This window comes from Parasteatoda tepidariorum, chromosome 6, assembly GCF_043381705.1.
Source record: "Parasteatoda tepidariorum isolate YZ-2023 chromosome 6, CAS_Ptep_4.0, whole genome shotgun sequence".
NCBI lineage: Eukaryota > Metazoa > Arthropoda > Arachnida > Araneae > Theridiidae > Parasteatoda > Parasteatoda tepidariorum.
In genome coordinates, this window is record NC_092209.1 from 42,441,358 (window position 1) to 42,467,081 (window position 25,724).

General features: G+C 28.9%; 1 protein-coding gene across 1 annotated transcript in view; it reads right to left on the bottom strand.

Moving 5' to 3' along the window:
* LOC107440889 (uncharacterized transmembrane protein DDB_G0289901) overlaps positions 1–25,724 on the bottom strand; it is a 113,936-nt gene that overhangs the window by 11,119 nt on the left and 77,093 nt on the right. Inside the window, exons 31-47 of the mRNA XM_071182269.1 lie at positions 25,277–25,300; positions 24,923–24,949; positions 23,360–23,395; positions 22,636–22,689; positions 21,042–21,071; positions 19,745–19,768; positions 18,035–18,097; positions 14,476–14,541; positions 12,655–12,708; positions 11,130–11,168; positions 9,794–9,829; positions 7,901–7,933; positions 6,060–6,110; positions 4,480–4,527; positions 3,154–3,222; positions 1,671–1,697; positions 1,469–1,525 (exon numbers count right to left, since the gene is read on the bottom strand). Of these exons, the coding sequence (XP_071038370.1) occupies positions 1,469–1,525; positions 1,671–1,697; positions 3,154–3,222; positions 4,480–4,527; positions 6,060–6,110; positions 7,901–7,933; positions 9,794–9,829; positions 11,130–11,168; positions 12,655–12,708; positions 14,476–14,541; positions 18,035–18,097; positions 19,745–19,768; positions 21,042–21,071; positions 22,636–22,689; positions 23,360–23,395; positions 24,923–24,949; positions 25,277–25,300 (738 nt within the window). The remainder of the gene's footprint in view (positions 1–1,468; positions 1,526–1,670; positions 1,698–3,153; positions 3,223–4,479; positions 4,528–6,059; positions 6,111–7,900; positions 7,934–9,793; positions 9,830–11,129; positions 11,169–12,654; positions 12,709–14,475; positions 14,542–18,034; positions 18,098–19,744; positions 19,769–21,041; positions 21,072–22,635; positions 22,690–23,359; positions 23,396–24,922; positions 24,950–25,276; positions 25,301–25,724) is intronic.

Sequence of the window (25,724 nt, forward strand, 5' to 3'; positions counted from 1 at the left end):
CATTATTTGTATGTAATATTTACGAATAAGTCAAAACATACCTTGCACAAAGTAGCCCCCAAATGGGGCTACTTTGTGCAGCGATAGGAATTCAGTTTAATAATCATGTTTTTAGTAAAATATTGATATAAAATTGTTAAAAAAGTTATTGTTGACATTTTTAAAGACAAAAACATCAAGATATGTAAAGATGTTAGTTTGAAAATAATTTTCAGCGTTAAAAAACCATTTTTTTTGAAGAATTTTTTCTTAAAAAGAATGTTTATTTCAAAACATTTGAGTTTAAACAAAAGGAAACCATATACTTTTTTAAACATTGAAATGGATGATATTTCAAAAATAATAATTATTACATATTCATTAACATTTATAATATTGATAAATTTGAACATAACATGCTTGAATGAACACGACAGAACTTGCTCTTCAGTTTCTGTCAAAATCACCTGATGTCCTATAAAATATATTTTTATGTGTTAAATCGTTTGATTAATTCATTAAAAGAAAAATAACAGTTTACCAGCACGTTTCACGTGTTTCTTGTGAATTTTATTAGAGATAGTATTTCTGGGGATTTTGTATTTCCGAGAAGCTTCTGCAATCGACATACCACCAGCAACTGCTTGCAAACATGTTGCAGCTTTTCTAAAGTGAAATCAAGGTATTTTCTCGTTCGATGTATTTTTTTTATAACGTCTGACAATTTTTTTGTCGAAAAAAAAAAAACGAATGAAACTTTGTACAAAGTAGCACCACAGTGCATTTTTTTTTTCATTTTCCGTTTATTTGTTATTAATTTTAAATTTTTTTTTAACGCTAACATGATATAATTGTTTATTAATGTATAAATAAAAAATTTTGCACTTACGACAATTGTTTTATCAACGTCTTTGCATTTCACAGCTAAAGTTTCCACGCACACTTTTCGACATCCGACGTCCTCGGAAAATTGTTGACATTGGATGAACGAAACACACTCTGAGATTGTTTTAAAATTCGAAAAAATGTTTGTAGTAATAGAAGAGACTTCTATCTTCAAATTCCACACATTTTTAACGTGAAATGAACATAATACTGAATAGCAGCACTTGAAAAATGCCAAATTCGAATTTGCACAAAGTAGCCCCCGCTGCACAAAGACGGTAATAAAAAGTAAAATTTTGAAGACCAGAATGTCCGTTAAACCGTTGTAATTTGAACGAAAATACCGATTTTGTACAGAACGGTTTAAATACCGTATATTATAGTTCCTTTAACTAGAATTATGCTTCTTTTCATTAGCAGAAATGTCATTACCATGTGATTAGTTTGGTAATTTTACCCGACTTTTTTCCTCTGTGTATAGACATCCATATAAATAATTACAAAATAAATTGGGTTGTACTACTTTTCCCTTATTGAAACTGTTGAACTTGTGATGTTCTTGAAATAAATTAAAAGAAAAAATCAAATAATGTAGCCATCTTACTACTGCCTCCAGAGCCTCCAGAACCCCCATTCCATCCGTTTCCACCCCCTCCTCCACCTAAATAATAAGATATACATTAACTTTGAAAATTCTTACAGCACTTATTATTCCACATTTTTTTTCCAATTACAGTTACAGAATAACAAGAAGCATATTTATTACTAAGATTTTTTCTTCGTTAAAATAAAATATTCTTACTTACCATTTTCAATTGGTGATAAAGTAACATCTAAAAAATAAGTAAATAAAATAAAAATAAAAACGTTACATTAATGTAATACAAAGTAGGAAATTTTTTTTTCCATTCAAAGAATTTCTAAAATTAATGAAGTTAAGAAATTTTGTTGCTGTTGATGCAAACAGCATGACGCGCTTAAAAAGTTTCGAATTTCAACACAAAAAAAAGGTGGCCAAAACTATCAGAATGTGGTAAAAATTAACCGTGTTTCTGGTGTTATAAGAACTCTAAAAAGCTCGTTAGTTCTTACCAAAGCGCTTTGGTAATTATTTTCGTAAAATTAAATATGAAAACGTTTTAATAATACGTGATAAAGTTGCTTAATTATTTGTGATAAAATGGTGTATATGTGGTAAAAATTGGAAACTTAATCATGATACTTTAAAATATGGCACAAAAAACATTTATTAGGCTAAATTTGATTTTCAATTTTATTTCTTTTTATTAAATATTTGGTAATCAAAATTATAATTTTGAAAACCAAAATATCCGGTAAACCTATACTATATGAAACGAAAAAATCACCAAAGGTATGGTTTAATTACCATATATTTTTTTCTTTATTTTTAGAATTATGTTTTTTTTACTAGAAATGCCATTACCATATAGTGTGGTAATTTAACCAGATTTTTTTTCTCCGCGAAGTATTATTTCTTGTAATATAATTGATAAAGTAAATTATTATTAAAAGTATTTTTTCATTTTATAACTGGGTTTAAAAGTCAGAAATTTACGTGTAATGAAATAATTAAAACGGAAAAAATCCTGTTTATTCAAGTTTATAGTTTACTTTGTATAAGAGAAAATGATCTTTTTTTGTTAACGAATGAAGCAAAAGCTTTTTTTTTCGCACATCGGTTTTTTTCCTGCGCGTTTTGCTTTTGTCTTTTACTATGTCTTTATTATATTTATTATTTGTTTATGTATTTTATTGTAACTTAGATACATTTTTGTTTTGTGTACCTTTCAACTTCAATGCATAAGAAGTTTGTTTATGCTCCACATGGCGTCATGCCTGTCTTTGTGTTAAGTAAGAAATATATAGTGAAAGAATTGAAATCTGTGAGAAAGAATCTTTGTGTAAGAATATGGAATGTGTTATTTGAGAGAATTTACATTTGATGGGCTTAGCTTACTGGAAATAAAATGGAAAGAACAGTTGCTAACATAAACAAATGCCGCGTTTCAACAACCAATCAAAATCGAGATATACACACCACGTCACTTTCAAATATTCCATTTTTTTAACTTCTATTCTGTTAAGCCTATTTGGAATACGTCTTAATATTCTCTCTGTGCTAGGCGCATATTTGATTTAATTTTTACAGAATTAGTGTATGCACTAACCTACAATGATGGAAGAGACGCTTAAAGTTTTTAAGAAATACTTGTTTATTTTGCTGGTGGTTCTTTTCTTAAAAAAATTTAAGTAATGTAGCCCACTTACCGCTTCCTCCGCCGCCGCCGTTTCCAGAACCCCAGTTCCAACTCCATTTGTTTCCGCCCCATCCTCCACCTATTAAATTATTAACGCATTGAATTGGAAAAAAATATCTCTGATTATTCCATATTTTTTCACAATTTGCATTTTAAAGCAACAAGAAGTACATCTGCTGTTTTTTTACATTATTTTTATTAGCTTTTCTTATTAATACATTAGCTCAGCGCATTTTCTCTTAAATAACGTAAAATATAATCTAGTAAACGAAAAACTAAGTCAGTTAAAAGTTTAAAACACTCTGACATTTTTTATTATTTTTTTTAAAAAAAAATTGCACACATTTTAATTTAAAAGCTGTTAAAATTCTCTTAAAAAATTTAAAATATTTGAACCTAATTCATTAAAAGCTGGGATAATTTGTTTGTTAAAACAAAGGCTTTATTAGATTAATAATTAGAAAAAAATCATTTAAAAGAATTATGACTGAAATGTTCTTTAAGACAGACCCTTGCGTACCTAGATTTTTGATTGGTGACAAAGTTAAAACTTAAAATATTTAATAGTAAAAGAATACAAAATATTTAATTCTAAATTGACCAAACTGTCTTTGAAAGAAACGCGCTTAAAAGAAGCAGAATTTTCAAAAGAAAGAATAAATATAGCAATAAAGAAAACGAAGGAAATAAGAATAAAAATATGACCACCGAAGCCGACGTCTTCAGGGGATACCGGCCTCGGAAGCCATAAAACAAAACCTTTTCTATTGAGAGAGAGAGAGGCCAAATTAAATGCCAAAATTAACTCCTTCAGTACCCCGAAGGTTTTGTACAAGTCCAGGGAAAAATACATGAAATACATAAAACCAATTCAGAAGAGAAATTGAAACAAAAACTTGAGAAAATAAAAACTCATATTAAACCGGTCAAACAGCGATTTCACAAGCAAACTAAATGCAAAGGAAACACTTAAAACAAAAGAAAACAACGCCCTCTATTAAAATGCGCAGAATAAAAAAAAAAGAAGAGAAAAAGAAGATTACGTAACAAATTAATATAATGCGCCCAGTTAAAAGAAATAAAAATCTAGTATTCTTCAATCATTTTCTTAATCAAAAAATTTTTATTCATATTTTAATTTTTATCAGGTCATATTTTTATTTTAATTTCCTTTGTTTTCCTTATTGCTATATTAAAATAATTAAAAGCGTTACACTAGTGTAATACAGATAATTAATTTTTTTATTGATTCAAAATTTTTTTAAAAATACATCAAGCTAAAAAGGAGTACCACCATTTTTGGTGAACTAAACCTTTTTGCACTATATATGCTTACCTGTTGGTGCAGGTGTTTCGACGGGGGATAAAGTGACAGTTCCACCACCTGTAATTAGCGTAATAAACGTAAAGTATATATTTATTGAAAGTTTCATACTGTTACTCATGTTGTGATTAAATTAATTATGACTAAAAATAATACATTATTTTTATGAATACAAGATATACTATTTTGTGTTTTGCTTGTTCCCTTAATTTAAGTACAGGGTTATTCATAATTCCCTCCGCCTGTAAACGCAATTTTTCTTTACTACAACTGACTTCAGTGGTAGGGTAAACTAACCAGTGAAGGAACACTTAAGCTTCGCCTGCCTTTTAAAAAATCGTATTAATTTCAAAATTCGTAATTTTAGTTAAATGGCAATGTCAACATATTTGCTACTAATTGCAAATTATGTAAAAAAATTGCAGAGAACTTACATAATATTGCTTTAAAGTTTTGGAGGTTCAAATAACAAGTAGTAAGAAGACCCAGTGAAGGAACAGCTTTTATCAGTGAATAAACACCCAGTAAAGGAACACCTAATTTTGGTTATTTTTAATGCTCTTTATGAATTTATAAGCCATACAAATATTTAAAAACAAGCCTATTCTTGAAATTATAACATATAAATACTTGAAAAATGTTAACTTTCTTTTTTGTAATCATGAATTGAAAATTAAAGTGTCAACATATTAATACATACTGTTCATTCACTGGGAAATATATGCCCAGTAAAGGAACATGCCTGTTCCCTTACTGGTTAAAAGTTGTTTTTCGTATTTTTAACATACTTTTGATGCGGAACATTACTAAAGGTACAAGAAAATTAAAGTTTATCTTTTATTTTCATTAACTTAGAAAAAAACCCAGTAAAGGAACACTTGTTCCTTCACTGGTTTTTCATCGTTTGGTGATCCAGTGAATAAACACCCCCTTATCTCAGTACTTTGTTATGCTATGGTGCTTGAAAAAAAATAAAACGTAACTTCAATAACTATATTTTGAATTCTCTTTTTCACAGTAAGAAAAATAAAACTATTACATGCAATTAATTCCACTTCAAACATATGCATGCAAACACTCACCTTATAATTTTTTCAAAGAAACAAGGTGTTGCAGAGATACTAAAAAATTCAAAAATTTTTCCAGAGAAGTCTATTTGACCAGGTAATCCAAAACATTGCTAGATGACTTCCTATTGTTTGGCAGTAAGCTATTGTTACCAATCAATCTAAAGAAAAACTTTCAAATTCTTATTTTTAATCAATATATAAGAAATGTTCCTTCACTGGGTAGTGTTCCTTCACTGGTTGGTTTACCCTACATGTTACTGCAATCTACCGGCAACTGGAAGTACTATCTACCGGAAAGTATTGTCATATCGGTGCATTATATTTGTTGATATTTGCTATCAAGATTTTCAATGCAGGATCGAAAACTAATTGAAATGGATCGAAAAATATGAATGGCTTTTTAAGACTAACCCATATTTAATGCGCCGAAATGACATTACTTTCCGTTCCCTCTAATATTTTTCAGTTTCTAAAAAAGGTAAAGAAAACAGAAATAAAATATTTTAATATAAGCTGACTTACCATCACCACCTTTAGAACCCCATCTCCAATTCCATCGATTTCCACCACCGCCTGAGGCGAATGAAAATTAATTAATTAAACATTATTATTTTTACGCATATTTGCTTGTAAAAATGTACATTATATTCCTCGAGTTAAAACAATAAATATATTAAAAAGTGCATTTTATAAAATCCTAAAAAAATTAAATAAATTGAATTAAAATGTTATACATGTTTAATATAAATCAGTAAGCTAAATAAAATTATTTAGCATGTTTATGTTGCATATGCAAATGAAACGTGCATTTTTATAAATTTTCCCCATAAAGATTACCAAGCATAATTTTGAACATATATTGCTTGTTAAAATTTAAATGATTATCCTCATTTTGACTGATACAAAAACTAATTAATAAATTTAGAATAAAAGTATTTTTTAGATTAAAAATATAATAAAAATTTAAAGTAAACGAATAAACGCAATACAAAACATGAAGTTTAATTTTTTTCGTACAAAAACAATTAATAATGAAACGTAATTTTTTTACAGTTTTTTATGGGGTTAGTGTAGAAGAGTATTAAAAATAAATTTATAATCTATTGTTAAATTGTGTTAAAAAGCAAATGCAATCAAAATGGAACTATTTTTTTGTATCTACAAAGCACAATCATGAGTAAATATTTGTATAATGCTTATTGTAATTATTATTAGGCATTAAAAATATTTATTTATAATCAAGATATTAATTTTCTTACTTCAGAGACAAACAATCACATTATCAATCCATTTTAAATATTCATTCAGCAGAAAAAATATTTATTTAGCGGAATTTAGTGGAGATACTGCTCACATAGAAAAACTAGGTTTTAAACAATTCAATAATTAAGAAATTACGCTTAAAGTAATACAGGGTCTTTATAATTAAAGTTCCACTTTGAAATGGCTATAAAAATAAAACTACCCGACCAAATGTCATCAAACTTGGTAAATGTCTATTAGAGGTTATGGGATTTTAGTTCCCGCAAAAAAAAACAAAAAAAAAAGTTCAAAAATTCACCGCTAGCGGTGAATGGCGCTGTATGCAATAAGGTTTAACGAAATAACAGGTGCAACAGATAACAAACCTGTGACTTGAAATTTTGCCATAATTTTCCGTAAACCTTGCTGTGTCATTGGACCTTGGCGTTTTCCTCTTACAGTACGGAACTTTTGTAAAGCCCTCCGTTCATTGCTGTCGCATTCATAGTAACATTTCACGAGTAAAGCACGGTCTTGCATGGTAACCGACATTGTCGACTCAGAACACTGACAGCTCAGACAAGACGCCTCACTTTTATAACTGCAAAGTCACATGACGTGTAAAACAAATTTGCATATTTCACATTTGTTTAACACTATTGCATACAGCGCCATTCTCCGCTAGTGGTGAATTTTTGAACAATTTTTTTTTTTTTTTGCGGGAACTAAAATCCCATGACCTCTTATAGACATTTACCAAGTTTGATGACATTTGGTCGGGTAGTTATATTTTTATAGCCATTTCAAAGTGGAACTTTAATTATAAAGACCCTGTATATTGGATAGTTTTAAGAGATTGAATAAATCCTCTTCAACTTCTAAAACGTTTATTCCGTCATTTTTAAAAATTAACATAAATTACATATGAATAATAGAAGGACAAAATTTACTTAATCCATAACAACTTTTAAATTTTAAGTGTTTTTAAATTCTTAAATGATCTAATTGCTAAATGATGGTTATTTAATCGTTTAACTTTTAATTATTAAATGATTTAAAAATCATATCAAAATACAATTAAAATAATAAAATTTAATTAAAATAACAACAAACTATCTTACTGGATGAAGAACTGGAAGCAGCTGCTGAACCTCCTGAAAATCGTAAAATACGATTCTTTTACAAATAACAAGTAAAATACAACAGAAACAAAATATGAAAATACACTCTGACAAATATATAATCCTTAAAATACTCTACCGATGATGGAAGATGAAGTAATTTGTGTTTAAAAAAATATTTTAACATTAAAAGCAAATCCATTCAAGAAAATTTTTTTTGCTAACTATTATTAATTAACGCTTTAATTTTTAAATTAAACATTATAATCTCATAAGCTTTATCTAAATTGATACTAAACTCTATGGCGTGACAGCCTATGAAGGGCCAAGACCCACGGTGTCCATTCCAGCTTTCCTGATCTTGGGCTTTGACGTGTAGGAGCAGATAGTCAGATTGCAGTTTGATTGCCGCAGGAAAAAAGAAGGAATATTTAAAAACTATTTTCAATAAATTCTAATTTTCTCTCGCTAAACAAACAGGCTTTGATGTTTTTAATCTCTTCTGAGTCGCGGGGGCTTACGGGATGGAGCGTTCATCTTCCAATGAGGTGAACTGGGTTCGAATCCCAGTGATGGCATGTAGATTCAGATTCCGCACTCTGTTCGCACCCACCACAGTGCTGACGTAAATTATTCCCAGTGGAAGATACGTGATGGGTTAGAATTCCTTTTCCATCAGACTAACCGTGAAGGATTTTCGTAGCTTTCCTCTTCATGTAAGGCAAATACGGGTAAATTTCATCAAAAAGTCCTTCACGAAGTCAAAATTTCTCTCACTACTTGATCTAGGAGTTCCCTTGTCTTCTGGATTTAGTTCAAAATTACAAGGATACGGAGTTGAGCATTGGCAGTCGTAAACCCAAAATTGGATCGGCTGTTCAACGACGGTTATAAAAAAAGTTAGAAATCTTTTCTACCTCCTAATTAGTTCTTCGTGTTTTAATAAAATTTTGCCTTTTTTTATTACCTAAGAACAATTTGCGGCGTCAAATGTGTTTATATTTATATATGTTTTCGACTTCACATTTTACAAAATTTCTAAAAATATATATAATGGGAGGCTTTTACGGAGCACCTGAATAATGTGAAAAAAATTCATTACTATACATTATGGTGACAGAAGTATGAATCTTAGTGACCTTCACTGAAACTTTCAACTTTTTCTCCTTTTGGTATTAAATTACTTCGTTTATTAATTTGTTTTGCATCCCTAGAGATTAATGGTTGTCATTTTGAAAAAACTAAATTACAATACAAAATTTTTTTTTTGCGTTTTTTGCGGAAAAATAAGAAAGATTAATTGTATTACTCAAACTCAAATTGTTTTACGTTTTCTCTTCTCTTTTGAGCATTTTTGATATTATTGTTTCGTGTGAAACGTTCTGAGCGAACAATTTGTCATCTTTGAGGAAATTATTATTGTCCCATATTGTGTTATATACGAATTGTGTCAAAAGAATTAGGTTTATTGAATTAGATTAATCAGAAAATCAGATCTTGACAAGCGAGAGCAGTAACACGCCTTCATATAGTAAAAACGGTATTAAAATCAGAAACAAATGTTGGAACACTCGAAGAATGTATCAAGATGACACAAGAATTAGTTAACAATTAGTTAACAATTTGGGGTTTCGTTAAAAATCACGTGATTATCATAAATAAAAGAATACTACACTAATTTTCTGAATTGTTGAAAACGAGAGATTAACATTCAATAGTTCAATAGATCAATAGTTCAATAATGTAATCAATAATTCAATAATGTAATCAATCGAGAATTCTAAAGTGTAATCAATAGCTATAAAGAATTTATTTCCATTTATTTATATATATATTTTAAAAATTAAAATAAGGGAAAAATGAGCGAAACAAACAATTCCACTTAATGCTTACCTCCGGTACTTGAACTTGATGCCGCGGCAGCTCCACCTAAAATATACAATGTTTTATTATGAAAACTTGATACTTCCATAAATGAAGGGAGGTTAAAGTAACTATTCTAGTCTTCGTCATTTTATAGGGCTATGGCCGAAAAGAATTATCAACACAAGGCCACGATGTTATTCTTTATTCTGGAGTGGACTGAGTACACTTTTCTATCTTTAAAACTCTTTTTAGGGTCTTTTCGCTTGACTTTGTTTTTTCAATTGTGCTAGATTTCATGATTAAGGGATATATTTCTTGATTATATTTTGTGGCTCAAAGTTTTGTTATTGAAAAAGAATAATGACACTGTATAAAGTTGAACCTTTCTGTCCTTTAACACCATGTTAATTTTTATAAACAAAACTACTCGTGTCATAGGTCAAGTCCAAAAATGCTCCATTACGAACCGTTTGAGTTGGAGTAAAGTCGTTAGGTTTCTATTGAACCTTAGGATATATCGCTTCCTACTGCAACTAGAGCCACAAAATTTCGGGAAGGTAGATGAGGCTTTTTTCCACCGAAAATGTCACCAAAATAGATGATAAAATTGGTCACCAGGTTAGCGATGGTCCCATTGTTAATAAGAGTGCCTTTTATTTTGCTTGTGAGTTGTTATTGTGTGTTGTTAAGATACGTAAAGTCACCAAGCTATAACATCGATGTTTGGAAGAATGGTGATTGGTAAAAATAAATGAATAATTAAATAAATAAATAATTAAATAAATAAATAAATGAATAAATAAATAAATAATAACGGCAGATTCGTTACTTTAAGCCAAAAATATACAATAGAGGTATATTTTTGCCTAATGGACATTCTTCATACTGTTCAATGTATTCGTTATACATATTTCTGATAGTGCTGTTTGAAGAGCTATTTTTGGAATACTCTCGATGCTGAATCATATTTTAATTCATTTTGCACAAAATAAAGATCTCCAAACATATTTCCTTTAAGATTAATGTATGCTTTTTTTAAATCGAAGCAACATTTCAAATTTATACCAGAAATTAAAATTCGGATATAGTTATCACTGTTTAAATAATTTTCCTAATTAAAATAATGTATTCAAGATGATCTAAATCTCAGAGAAGTCACTTGATTCCTAAATACATTTGCACTTAATTTAGGTTTAACGTGAATTATTAAAATTTATAATAAATACAAATTAAATATTTAAAAATCTAACCTTAAGTTAGCGAATATAAAATTAAAAATTAAGAGCAAACAAAAAGTTGATTTGAATTTGTTTAAAAAATATTTTAAACTTGAATTATAAAGCATTACAAATGAAAAATATACCTCCACTTGACGATGAGCTTGAAGAAGCTGCAGCTGCACCTAAATTTAAAACTCAATTTAAATTTTTCATGTAAATAAAAATAAATATATGTAATTAATCAGTGAATAAGATGCTTATTATTTCTTAATAATTCTGTTTTATTCAGTACAAGAGTTTAAAAAATTAGAGCTATAGTTCTGATAAAAAAAAAATTAATTAAAAATTTATTGAAGTAATCGGAAGAAAAATAGTAAATAAGCCATATGAGTTTAATTCTAAAATTATAACTTAGATCTGTTCTTGTTCTTACTTGAGTATTAAAGTATATTTTGATTCAAATTCAAAATTTTTTTTAATATGAATAGGCATTTCATACTACGACTGAAGAAGTATCTGTTTGTCGGTTTTAATGTGTAAATAGGCTTTCCTATATGATTTTAGAATTTATGAGTGCTTAGTTAGGCTAATGAGTTTTAATTATGCGCAGTGCAGCAAAAAAAAAGTAAATAAAAAAAAAACTCACCACCCAAAGTTACCTTTGATCTAATGATCAGATCTTCACACGCAATTATAAATTCGTTTTCTCAAAGATGCCAATAACGTTTGGAAAATATTTACTAATTTTTTTTTAGTTTCATTTTAAAAGAATGGGTCGAATGATTCCTAAGAAATAAAATTTTATAAGAATGTCATATTTTCAAAATTTTATTTCTTAGAGACTGTTCTACCTATTTATTTCAAATTTTGTATTTTGCCATGGAAAATTACACACTTTAAAATAATGTAAAAATATATACACCTTACAATTCAAACTTTTTTCGACTATTATTAAATAAAATAATAAAAACATAATAATTTTTTTTTTGCATAGAAATACTTTTTGAAGAACAAATTTTATAAGTGTGCAATTTTTTTAAAAATTTGCTGCCAAAGCTCTCGAGATATGGCGAGATAAGCAAGAAGTAAATTTAACATTAAGGCGACCAAACTTTGGACAGCTCTCCTGATCAAACTATGGGGACCATATTTCCCAGATTGCTGCCACTCCCCATACTTAGGGGGTTGGAAATCCGAATTCATTGAAAAATAAGGTATGTTTCTCCAGAAAAAAATACGTTTTTGTGTCTGATTTCGTAACTTAAAATATTATCTGCACTAATTAATTAGCCTATTTGAGGTCACCTTTTCGAATCAAAAAGATTGAGACATAGAACGTAAGGATCCGATTATTAGATCAAAAGTTATTCTGGTAGGTCCGCTTTTTATTCTGAGCACTGTACATAGAGTTCCAAACCTGCCGAAAATCCGTTTGATTTTTTAACTTAAAATATCGTATACACTAATTGACAAACTTAAGTTTAGGTCCTCGAACCATTAAGATTGACTCTCAGATTGTGAAAGCCAAATCATTAGATTACAAATCTTTCTGAGTGTTCACTTTTTTTGCGTACTTTTCATTATCGTAGAAAAGCTGAAGTATGCGAATTTATCGTATTTATGTCAGTTTTGGTGTTTTCCTCTTCATATCAAATATTATTTACTTACCACCACCACCATTGGAGCCCCAGCCATTATTGTAGCCTCCTCCGTTGCCATTACCTTTGAAATGAATTTAAAAAAAAAACAAATAAGCAATAAGATGCAACAGCCTAGACAGTATCTAATTTAATTTTTGAATTTTATAGATATTATAGGATACATTACAAGACACATCATTATTAGATATATACAGATCATTAATAATCATAGAAAACTGAATGAAACCATATTAAAGCACAAAAATGCATGCAAGGTGACCCACATCAATCGTCTTCATAGCTAAATTTAGGTGTCCTTGTCATTTAGGAATTTTAAGAAGCATAGAGATTGCAAATTGATATTTAGGCGAATTAGTAACAAAAAAGTTACCGAGATGAACAAAAAGTCACTATTGAATTTTTCGAAATGGAAAGCACCAATTGTTAAACAGAGGAAAAAGTACTGAAATCAGGCAAGAATTTTGAAAAAACTTCGATGAAGTGATCTCATGTCAACTAGATGTTTTTTGCAGGGCTTCTCAACGTTTTCGCCATTTCTTTTCTAGATCCAGCAAATACGCCAGTTGATGTTGCTTGGTAAAAGCTGTAGTGGTATCATTTTTTTCTCTAAATTTTTTCGAATTAAAATATTGGATTTCTATTATTTTTTATCAGGTGCCTTATCTGGAAGATCCTGAAATTTCAAAAGTGGTCGTGAAACCACCAACCATTTTTGCAAGACAAACTTTTATTGTGGTTCGCATTATCATAGTCTCAATTTTTTACCTCAGTCATCAAGTAAACGATTCATTGTGTAATTGGCCACGATGTAGTTGGTGCCTTATATGGAGACGTTTTGGAACAAGTTTCGGGTGTGTTAAAACAACCATTGGCAGAGGCAAGTTTTGAAGTCTTACAAACTCGACTTATATCCTGGTACTCAGCTGCAGTCTGGAAAAAGTTAAGAATTTCCGGATTAGAATAAAGTGGTCGAAAACTGACTGCGTTGCAATGGAGGATGCGAGATTTAAGTTAGGATTCAGTTACAAACTGATGCTCTCAAGTCACTTTGGTGTTGCAACACCTGCCACAAACAATGTAAACTATCCTTAAGTAAAAACGGTTGACTTAGATATAATAGCAGAAATGGCTGATAAAATAACTGAGGTTTCTTTTATCAAAGAAAGCGCAAATCTCAGCAGGAATATTAAAAAATGCATTGAAGCCTGTACATTGGAAATAAATATGTCATCGATGAAGGTAGATAAATTGGGTAAAAGAAATGAAAATTTAGAATTGCGTTTTGAAAAATTTTAGGGGCATGAGAAGATTAGGCCTCCCAAGTTTTCTCCCAATAAACGACCTCACCTCATAAGCCCACAACGAGCGGTTTCATATGAGTTAACTAATTAATTACTAATAATGTTAACTAATTAGTTGCACTAATTAGTTGCACTAATTAGTTAACATATTTGAAGTCACCTCTTCGAATCATAAAGATTGAGACATAGAACGTAAAGATCCGATCATTAGATCAAAAGTTATTCTGGGTGGTTCGCTTTTTATTTTGATGACTGTATATAGAGTTCCAAACCTGCCGAAAATTCGTTTGATTTTTTAACTTAAAATATCGTGTACACTAATTAACATACTTAAGTTTAGGCCCTCGAACCATTAAAATTGACTCTCAGAACGTGGAAACCGAATTATTTGATTACAAATCGTTCTGAGTGTTCACTTTTTTCGCGTAGGTACTTTTCATTATCGTAGAAAAGCTGAAGTATGCGGATTTATCGTATTTATGTCAGTTTTGGTGTTTTCCTCTTCATATCAAGTTTTATTTACTTACCACCACCATTGGAGCCCCAGCCACCATTACCAGCATTATTGTTGCCTCCTCCTCCGTTGCCATTACCTTTAAAAGGAATTATTTTAAAAAACAAATAAGCAATAAGATGCAACAGCCGGGACAATATCTAATTTAATTTTTGAATTCTATAGATATTATAAGATACATTACACGACACATTATTATTAGATGTATACAGATTATTAATAGTCATAGAAAAAATGAATGAAACAATATTAAAATACAAAAATGTATGCAAGGTGACCCACAGCAATCGTCTTCACAGCACAGTTTTGGTGTCCTTGTCATTGAGGAATTTTAAAAAGTATAAAGGAAGTTTAAAAGTAATTTCAAAAAGTATAGAGATTTCAAATTGATATTTAAGTGAGTTAGTAACAAAAAAGTTACCGAAATCAACAAAATCACTATTGAATTATTCGAAATGGGCAACACCTGTTCGTTAAACGGAGAAAAAAATACAGAAATTAGACATGAATTATTTAAAAAACTTCGCCGGAGTGATTTCATGTCAACTAGATGCTTTCTGCAGGGCTTCTCAACCCAGCGAATACTCCAGTTGCTGTTGCTTGGTTAAATCTGTAGCGGTATCATTTTCTACTCCAAAATTTTACGAATTAAGATGTTGTATTTCTATTATCTTTATCAGGTATGCCTTATCTGGAAGAATCTGAAATTTCAAAAGTGGTAGTGAAACCACCACCCATTTTTGCAAGACTTATTGCAAGACTTTATTATTGTTCGCATCATCACAGTCTCATTTTTTTTTATCTCAGGGATGAAATAAACGATTTATTGTGTAGTTAGCCATAATGTAGTTAGTGCCTTATATGGGGATGCTTTGGAGCAAGTTTCGGATGTGTAAAAACAACCATTGGCGGAGGCAAGTTTTGAAGTTTTAAAAACTCGACTTAGCCTTAAAAAGTCTTAAAACTGGTGCTCTGCTACAGTCTCAAAAAGTTAAAAAAACTGCTTTCCGGATTAGAATAAATGGATTGAAAACTGTCTGCATTGCAATGGCAGATGTGAAATTTAAGCTAGGATTCAGATAAAAACTGGTGATCTCAAGTCACTTTGGTGATGCAACACCTGTCAGAAACAATGCAAACTATCCTTAAGTAAAAACGGTTGACTTAGATAAAATAGCAGAAATGACTGATAAAATAACTGAGGTTTCTTTTACCAAAGAAAGTGCAAACCTCAGCAGGAATATTAAAAAATGTATTGAAGCCTGTACATTGCAAATAAATATGTCATCGATGAAGGTAGATAAATTGGGTAAAAGAAATAAAAATTTAGAATTGCGTTTTAATAAAATTGGAGGGGCATGAGAAGCTTAGACGCCTCAAGTTTTCCCCCAATAAACAACCCCATCTCATGAGACCACAACAAGCGGTTTCAGAGGAGAAGCAAGGCGTTGTTGTTATAATCTCAAGTTTCAAAATAAAGCCAATCTGTGTACTGATGTTTGCGGATACAAACTTCTTTTAAACGATTAACCTCTGTTTCAACGACGATTAATAACAGAGTTTTAACGAAATACCGTCTCTTCGTACGAGATTTAACGTCAGGATCAAAGTTTGTCGTAGATACTGGATCTGAAATCTTGATTTTAACTTACAATTTAGCAGAAAACCTAACACTGATAATGATTTCCAGTTCTATTAGTGAGGATATTTTACGTTAGCAATGTGGTTGGTGCGAGCCGAAAGCAAAATTTGTATAAACCAGTCACCACTGGGATTCGAAATTAGGTCACCTATTAGAAAGCGAAAGCTCTATCTTTTGAGTCACAGCAACTACAGCTATAGGTTCGAGCATAGTCATCTCGACATAACTGAAACTTTACCACCTACTAAAGTTATTACACTGACTATGATCAAACGATTTTCACGCTGGCCAGAAGCTATATCTTTACAAGACTTCACGTCAAGATCAAATTTTGTCGTAGATACTGGATCTGAAATCTCGATTTTACCTTACAATTTAGCAGATAACCTAACACTGATAATGATTTCCAGTTCCACCAGTGAGGATATTTTACGTCAGCACTGTGGTTGGTCCGAGCCGAAGCAGAATTTGTATAAACCAGTCACCACTGCGATTCGAAATTAGGTCACCTATTAGAAAGCGAAAGCTCTATCTTCTGAGTCACAGCAACTAAAGTTATAGTCACCTCGAGCATAGTCATCTCAACATAATTGGGCCTCTACCACCTACTAAAGTTAATACTTATTATCTGACTATCATCAAACGATTTTCATGCTGGCCAGAAGCTATACCTATACCTGGCAAAATTGCTGTTACAGTAGCAGGAGTATTTTAGTCTTCATAGATATGTAGGTTTACTACTCTTTCACGAGTGATCACAGGTCTCACAGTCAGTCATCACAGGTCTAGCTAGTCAGTCGGTGTCAGCACTTTTTTGCTCCTGGGAAAAGTTTAGAGAGACATATTGTCTACACGCAACTAGCTACTTTCCTAAATCAAATGGCGCGAACAAAGATTTATATGGGCTCCTTAAAGCTACAACCATGTATCATAAATCGTCAGCGTGGTTTCAATTTTTTCGACTTTCATGTATTTATTTTTTCGCAATTCTTAGGCATCATCATTCGATCTCATTCATGGAATGGGTCATCGTCTTTTTGGTGAGTTTTTTCAACCATCAAAAGACAACCTCGCACCACATTCCTTTGTTACTTTATTAAGTGAAAATTTCAGGATCTGGAAACCAATACCTACTACTTCTTACAATTCTAAGCGTAATATTTTTTGTTTTTAAGGATCTCAACAAATGCTCGCATGTTTTCCTCCGAAGGAAAATTTGAAAATCCTTAGTACAGCCATACGATGGTATATATTGGGCATTGGAGCGACAATCTAAAGTTTTCAAGATCAACATTAACGGCATTGGTAAGTATGTTTCTATTGTGTAATTATTCAATTATTTGCAAATCAAATCGCTCACGCTTTTCCTTTAAAAAAACTGAAATGGACAAAACTCCAAATAACTGAATTTGACAGAACTGAATTTAAATTGAATCCATTTCCATACTTATAGAAAAGATGAGGGTAAGAACAGGAAGATAGGAAAAACTTAATCTATCAATCCTGAGTAACTGTTAAAAAAATCACAAACAATTCATATTATTTGCTAAAAGTGTTTCAGTTTTAATTTTTTAATCACCATAATATTCTTGTTTATCCAAGAATTATCTTTAATGAGTTTTTAGTTGCGTTGGCAGCATTTTTTATGTAAGTTATGTTTAATATTTAGTTTCTTTTAACATTAATCAGCGCCCAATATAGGGAAGAGGGTCTCAATTAAGTGCATTTCATTTTTGAAACGTGTATTTTTTTATCACGCTTTTTCAGATTATTTATTTATAGCAACTGTGAAATGTGACATATATAAATATTGCTCTTCGACAAACTTAGAACTAATTCATATCATATCACAAAACATTACAAAGGCACTTTTTACTTCTAGATTTCATAATAGCTAATAATAGTTATAATAATAAATAAAATGAGTAACCTGAGTTCCAGCCACCCCATCGGAAACCATTTACTCCACCATTATTGGAAGATCCTCTATTTCCTATTTAATTAAACAAAATTAGACAGAAATGTTAATTAGCAAACGGAAATATATTTTTATAGCATAAAAAAACAGTTGTTTTTGTTGTTGTTTAGAGTGGTATGTTGTTTGTTGTACAGTTGTTTGTGTGTTTAGAGTGGTAGTGAATCTCCAAGAGGCATGTATTCTGGCAAATACTAAAAATGAGGCTTAAATCGGACCTTTGAATCAGAACCAATTTAATATAAAAAGAATTTACTTTTTTCTTATCACATTATAGCACAATATTTTTTTCAAAAGTAAATGTTAACCACTTTTAAAGGCATCAATGTTGCAACCTGTTGTTCGGAAATCTGATCATCAGTCAACTTTTTTTATAGATATCTCTTTATACTTCAAATGTGCTGCGTACATAATAGCTGTATATTATACATTCTGCAGTACATTAACCCTTTGACGTAGATGGGATACCGTTATTCCTTTTATATATTTCTTTTTTGACGCTCTAATTCCAAACAAAAATGTATTTTGGTAATTTTTAACTAGAAAAAAAAACAGTCCTATAGTTTCTAAAATCTATTAGATTATCAGCAATTGTATTTATACTAAATATAAAATCCAAAAGAAGTATAATGAATTATTTTTCCCATTCATATTTAAAAATTTGTCAATAAATGATTTTGTAAATTTCAACTATACAAAACTGTTGAAAAATTAAAAAAATTACTGTTTAGAAGAGATCCATCCGTGTTTGGAGGATTTTACTTTTAACGCCAAAAAAGACACCAAAAATAAAAGCATATCCTAACCATCAATTATTAAAATGCTGAATATAACATTTTTTCATTTATTTCGATCTAAATTAATATAAAATAATGAAAAAAAGTATGAAAAATATGTTTCGTAAAAATTCTGTGTCGAAGGGTTAGCGAATTGCGATAATTTTAGTGACCTCGTTGTGAATATACTTTCTATTTTACATTGATTGACGCTAATAACTTGACTCTGCTTATGTGTGAAAAAAATTCACGACATTTACTTTGCACAAATGAGAAGAACCTAACACAGTAAAAATGATCAAGGTCTCTCAAATGAAGTGGCTAAAATATGTATTTTGAAATAGCAATGAAAATCCTCTTAAAAAATAACCATCCAAACACCAGAGGGAAAAAGAAAAAGATGAAGACCTAGAAAAGGATGGTTAGATGGAGTAGAGAAGTGGTTAAAGGACTTAGAGTAAATAGATAGAGAAATATAGCATCGAATAGATCTAGATGGGGTAAACTGACTGAGACACTGCCTTGGCCGGTAACCGGCTGTAGGGCCTAAGAAGAAGAAGAAAGGAAAAGACTGCATGACTACATTGTATGACTCTTTAAGATAAAAATGTTTTAAAATTAAAGTATATAAGGAAAATAAAATAAACAATGTCTATACATAATGAAAGAAAGTAATTAATTCTGACATTTGTGGATGTTTTTAATGGATTAGCATTAATTTTTGTACCAAGCATTTGGGTTTTGATTTCATATCGTGATTTATTTGTTTATTCTTTTTCGTAAGGTTACAAGTTCAAAGTAAAATCATATTTCTTTCTTTTAATTTCACTGATAGATAATTATTTTGACATTTAAAGTTTCACTTAAATTTAAATCAAAAATAGCTTACCGAAAATGTTAAAGACTCCACTACCTGAAATTGTTGACAAAAAAATGTATTATTTGTTTATTTAAACTCTTCACTGAAATAAGATTGCTCATCATATCACGTTTGAAACACTTTTCATAATTGAAAGAAAAAAAAATTTTTTTTTCATGATTTCAACGTTGAAAAGAAGGGAGAACTGTTTATATTTAAAAAAAAAAAAAAAACATTCTAGCAAAAATATTGAAATAGGAATTTTTTTTTTAAAGAATATAAACTATAATATTTAAATTAAAATTATTACTTATATTCTTATATATTATTATATTATTATTTAAATATATTATTATATTTAAATTATATATTCCCACAAATCTAGCTGAAAATATCACTCCTATTAAAAAGGAAGGCTTCACCCTAAAAAAAGAGTGAAAATGTATTTTTAGCACATTGACTGAAAACGAAAATTTTAGAGCGAAGTTATAATCACAGCATCATTTAATGCCAAATATTCTTAACAATCGGTAAATTATTTGCGTCAGAAACATAAATATTACAAGTCAAAATCATCCGTAGGAGATGATTCAATGCAATAGGAAAAACATTGTCTCCAAACGTTTAGAAAAATGTCTCAAGTATGTAGGGTGGTAGAAGCTGTGAAAGGGGTTTTCTTTAATTAAGGGAAGATATAAAATAAAACTGCGTCGTATGAGCAAAATGTTTTAATGAAATACATTTATTAAATATATCTCTTTGCTTGAATAAGATTTTATTTTCGTCTATTCTTTGAAAATATTGATAAAAAACAATGAGCGTATTGAAGTTAATGAACGATTAAATTTTTTAAGTATATTTTTTACCGTAATTGGCATGTTATGTTGAAAGTAGTTTTCTTGTTTATTGTCCAGTTATTTTATAGTTATAAAGTAGTTTTCTAGCTTATTGTCCAGTTATTTTATAGTTATAAAGTAGTTTTCTAGTTTAATATATCAGTTTAATTTTACTGAGAATAAATCGCACACTAAATGAATAAATAATAACTCCGTCTTTTAATAGAGTTTAATTTTAGGAAAAAATTAGTTTTATATACATTTATACTAAATTTTCAGCACAAGTAGTCTCTTTTAATGCTATATGATGAAATGAAATGAAAACTAAAAAATATTCATGAATTTACCTCTTGATAAAAACAGTTTTTGAGGAAGTTTAATTCAAATTTAAAAAACAAAAAATTAGAATTGAGATTAAAGGTAATTGACAAACCATTTTAAAGGCAACAAAAGTAAAAAATTTGTATAAAAAACATATAATCTTTCCGTACCTGTTCCAGCTGATGAAGTTGCTACGGATGCTGAAAATAATATTCGAAATAATGAATCCCATTTAAAATTGATAATTCGATGGTGTGTAATATAAATTCGATTATTGGATAAATTAGGCGATATATTATTATAAACATAGAATATTTATTATATCATGTATTATATTATTATATTATAATAATTAGATCAAATTATTAGACGCACTGTAGTTTTTTAATAATGACATGTTTTTTTAATAATGACACGAGTTTATATACAATACGTTTAGATTTAAACATACATGTAATGGGTTTTTATTCATGAGATTATTTATATACTGTCTATCTGTATTGATTTTTAACGTATTGCAATGCAATGTAAACCAATTGATATACAAACGTGTTATATACAATGAAATGACAAATGAGAAAATGAACAGTGTTATATAAAAATGGAATGTTAAAAGTATGGGGACATTTCTGACATTTTAATTTTTGTATATTTTCTCATTTTAATGACTTTTACTGGTATGTAGATGATATTAAAACAATTGTTACTTCCTGGCAACGTTATTTTAACTTAATTATCAGTATTTTGCTTAAATATATTTCCCTTTTTCTGTTTACGGTTTCATATCATGATCCCAATTTTATGGTTTTGGATGCTAAAAAGTTCTCCATAATACATTTGTAAACATTTTAAAAACTGTTAATTTTTCGAGAATACCGTATGAGAAAGAAGGCTAGTCCGGTTAGCATTGTTAAAATTGAAATTTAATCATCTGCTTTACGTCATAGAAACCATTCCGATTTTCAACTACACTTTCTCAAAGGTACTATAAGCCTAAATATTTTTGTTAAGAACTTCATTAGAATCTATAAACTTTAAAAAACGAGAAATTCGCATTTATTTTTGCTGTAAACAAACAACGTTATTTTTAAGTACTCTTTGCATTTACTGTTTGGATATACTATGCTAAAAACTCGTATGTTTAAAATTTCATATCTCGGGAACTTTTCGACTGATTTCGCTGAAATGTTGTATTTTGCAATGAAAAATTAAATTTTTTTAAAAATAATATAAAAAATTATATGATTTACAATTCTACATTTTTACGACTATTATTAAATAAAATAATAAATAGACACCTAAAGTTATTTTTTTCATGGATTTATCTTTGGATAAACGAATTATAGAATTGTGCCCAAAATGTTTTCAGTTCGTTGAAAAAATTTTCCGACATATGGCGAAATGTGCAAAAATAAAAAATCGTGTTACGGGGTCCAAATTTTGATCCCTTATTTTCACAAAATTTTTAGAATCATATCTCCTAGATTGTGGCTACTCCTTATATTTTGGGGGTACAAAATCAGTACCGGACGGGAAAAGGATATTTTTTTTTCAGAGAAAGTACATTTTTGTAATGCATACTTCATGTCACTGTCCCGAAAAAATAAGAATTTAGAACGCGTGAAGACTGATTATTAGTTTAATAGTTATTCAGGGTGGTAAATTTTTTTTGCGCACTGTACTTAGAACATAGCATAATCTGAAACAAAAAAAATTGTGAAAAGTTCATTAAACTGATTTTGTTTGCTTGGCATCAAAACTTACAGGAACCAGGGAAGTTGAAATTCCATCTTTTAAATCCTCCCCCTCCTCCATTTCCTAAAAATAATCAAATTATGATTATCAGAATCAGAAAAAAGGAAGTTGTAAATGATTGAACATTAAGTACATTAAAAAAATCAAAGACATACAAGCTAGAAATGAATAATAGATAACTATTACGTAAACTTTGTGAGAAAAAATAAATACATTAAGTAAAAAAAACTTTTCTAATTAGACAGGCAAATTGTGTAAAATGAATGTAAAAAAAATTGAAAATCAATGGAAAAAAAAAAAAAANAAAAAAAAAAAAAAAAAAAAAAAAAAAAAAAAAAAAAAAACGACCGCCATTGAATTTTAAAAAAACCTAATGATTGGCATTATTAAATAATACTGTCTGAAATCAAGTTTCTCAACTTCTAGATTAGCATAAATTTATAACCTTAAGAAAATGCATTCATTATTCAAAGCTCTTATGCTTTTAAATACTCGTATTTCTTTAATTTAAACAACAGCGAATATGAATTTAGTAAAGAAATTCGCACAGCGCATTTTTGACACAAGTTTTCGTTGCATATTTCGTTTTAAAATTCTATTTGGTACCTTCGTTATTTGTTTCGTCGTTATTTGTTGAATATGTTGATACTTTCACTTGTTGCAAGTTTCACTTTATTACTAATAACGATTAGTTTTTCTAAAATATTGCTAATTTGAAAATTTTATTATTTACCTCCTCCAAATGGTGATTGTGCACCTAAGTCTCCACCTAAAAATGGTGATAAATATACGATATAATTTCTAAATAATATTATAAAATAATACTATAAAACAGTTTTATATAGTATCGTATAATATTAGTGTAGGTATAATATTAGTCATTTAGTTCCATTGAAATTTTTGCCAAGATATTATTAAACAAAATTATCAATATGGGCCTTCCAAATATAAAAGCAAAGTTTTAATTTTTTTTTCTTTAATAAATAAATATATACGAACTAGTGTATGTATGCCAATAGTATTTAAGTTAGCTCTCATGAAAATTTCTCGAAAACCTTCATTTATTGATTAATGCTGGTAGATTTGAGCATTTTCCAGTTTTACTAACATAGACGTTTACATGTTATGAAAATATTGAAGTTTGCCTCACATAATTTATGTCCATTTGTCAGTCCTATGTTCGTTCATAAAGCCTATCAATTGACCGTAACCAAATAAACTCAAAAGTCAGACGTTAGGAGAACTCTCTATTACCTCGAATTTCAAAGGCACCTATAAACTTCATTTTACAAGCTTTTAGCATTCATATTTCTAAAAAAAATGTTTAAGATATTTTTATGAAGTTTTGTTTTTAAATATTAACGAATTTTCTCTTGACCCTTCAGCGCTAAATTTTTATTAAACATATTTTTACACTTTTTTCATTATTTTGTATTAATTTAGATCAAAATAAGTGAAAAACATTGCTAATAATTTATTCATTCTAATAATTTACGGTAATGAAATACACCATGAAACTAAAGCCTTTTCTTTCTTTGTGTTAAAGGTAAAACCATCCAAACGCGGCTCACTTCCAAAGAATAATTTTTTCAAATTTGCACTTATTTGCAGTTATTTAGTTTTTAGAGATACAGTTATTCATCATTGAAATTTCTTTATTATACAAAATCAATTATTGATAAATTTTTGAATATGAAAGAACAAAAAATTTCATAAACCTCGTTTTTGGATTTAATATTTTAACACAAACATAATTCCGATAATCTAACATATTTTTTTAATAACTATAAGACATCTTTTTATAGGTCAAAAATTCCAAAATACATTCTTGCTTCTAATTAGAGAGTCAGAAAATAAAATAGGTAAAAGGGATTTCGGATGCCTCAAAGTGCTAAAATACTCTTATTGTTAAACACAAAACATGCCTCTCATTCTATATTATTAGTTTGTGAATTATTTCAATATATCTTTTTAAATAGAAAATGGGGGCAATATTTTTATATACTTTGACAATCGAAGCCTGAAATAAAATAATTGATTTTTGGAAGTTATGAAACTGCAGATTTGTGTTAATGATATATTGTTGGGAATACAAACCGAGGTGAAATTGATAATTTACAATTATGATCAAATTTAAGATGAATTCTTATATAGAATTTTTAATTTTATAGATTCATGCTTTATGAAATTTTCAACTTTATGAGAAGTATTATAATATGTCACTAATTTAATAATAAAAAATATATTTGAGTTATAAATTGTAAGTTTTGGAATAAATTATGAACTTTTAATTTACCTGATCCAGATGATCCTGCAACAGCAGCTGAAAGTAAATTAAACTAATTTATTTAAGCTCATAGCTTTGTTATAAATTCATTATTTCAAACAATAAATACTTTTTTTGAAGAAAAAAATGGTATTTAGTCTAAAATTTATAAACTAATATAAGTTTTAATAATGTGACTAATAGTATCAATTATATTAGCTGATTCAACTCAAAATAATTTTGCATTTTAATTTAATTGATAATTCAGATATTGCTTGTAAAATAAATTTTTTTACATCAAAATTTATATTTACTTTTAAGTCTAATAATTTTTAATTTGAATTATTTAATTTTTATTGATAAATAAATAAAAAAAGAGCTCACTTCCAATAGCTGAGGCTCCACCACCTAAAGCAAGGCAAAAATACAAATATAAATTATATTAAAAAAATCTGCGTTTAAAAACAAAAATCAAAGATTAACGATAAAAGTGAAACAGAATTTCTACAAAATGTTTGTCTTTAGATTTAACAATAAATAAAAGAAGACTAAATCTACAAGGAAAGGGAATTACCAGATTAGAACTCGCTGAACTAAAGATTAACTTAAATCTTTTTATCGAGCTTGAAATGTTATTCTCTTTCAACAGTTTCGCTATTCATGTACAGTACGAGGGGAGAAAAAAGAACACCGAGTCACTTTTGATCTATTGTTCTATCTTTTGATTAAAAAACAATTGTTAGTAATTACTCATTCTTTTATTTAATAAAAGACGAAAAAATTTCAGTTGTAAGGTAAAAAAATTTTTTTTCTCATCATAAGAAATGCAATT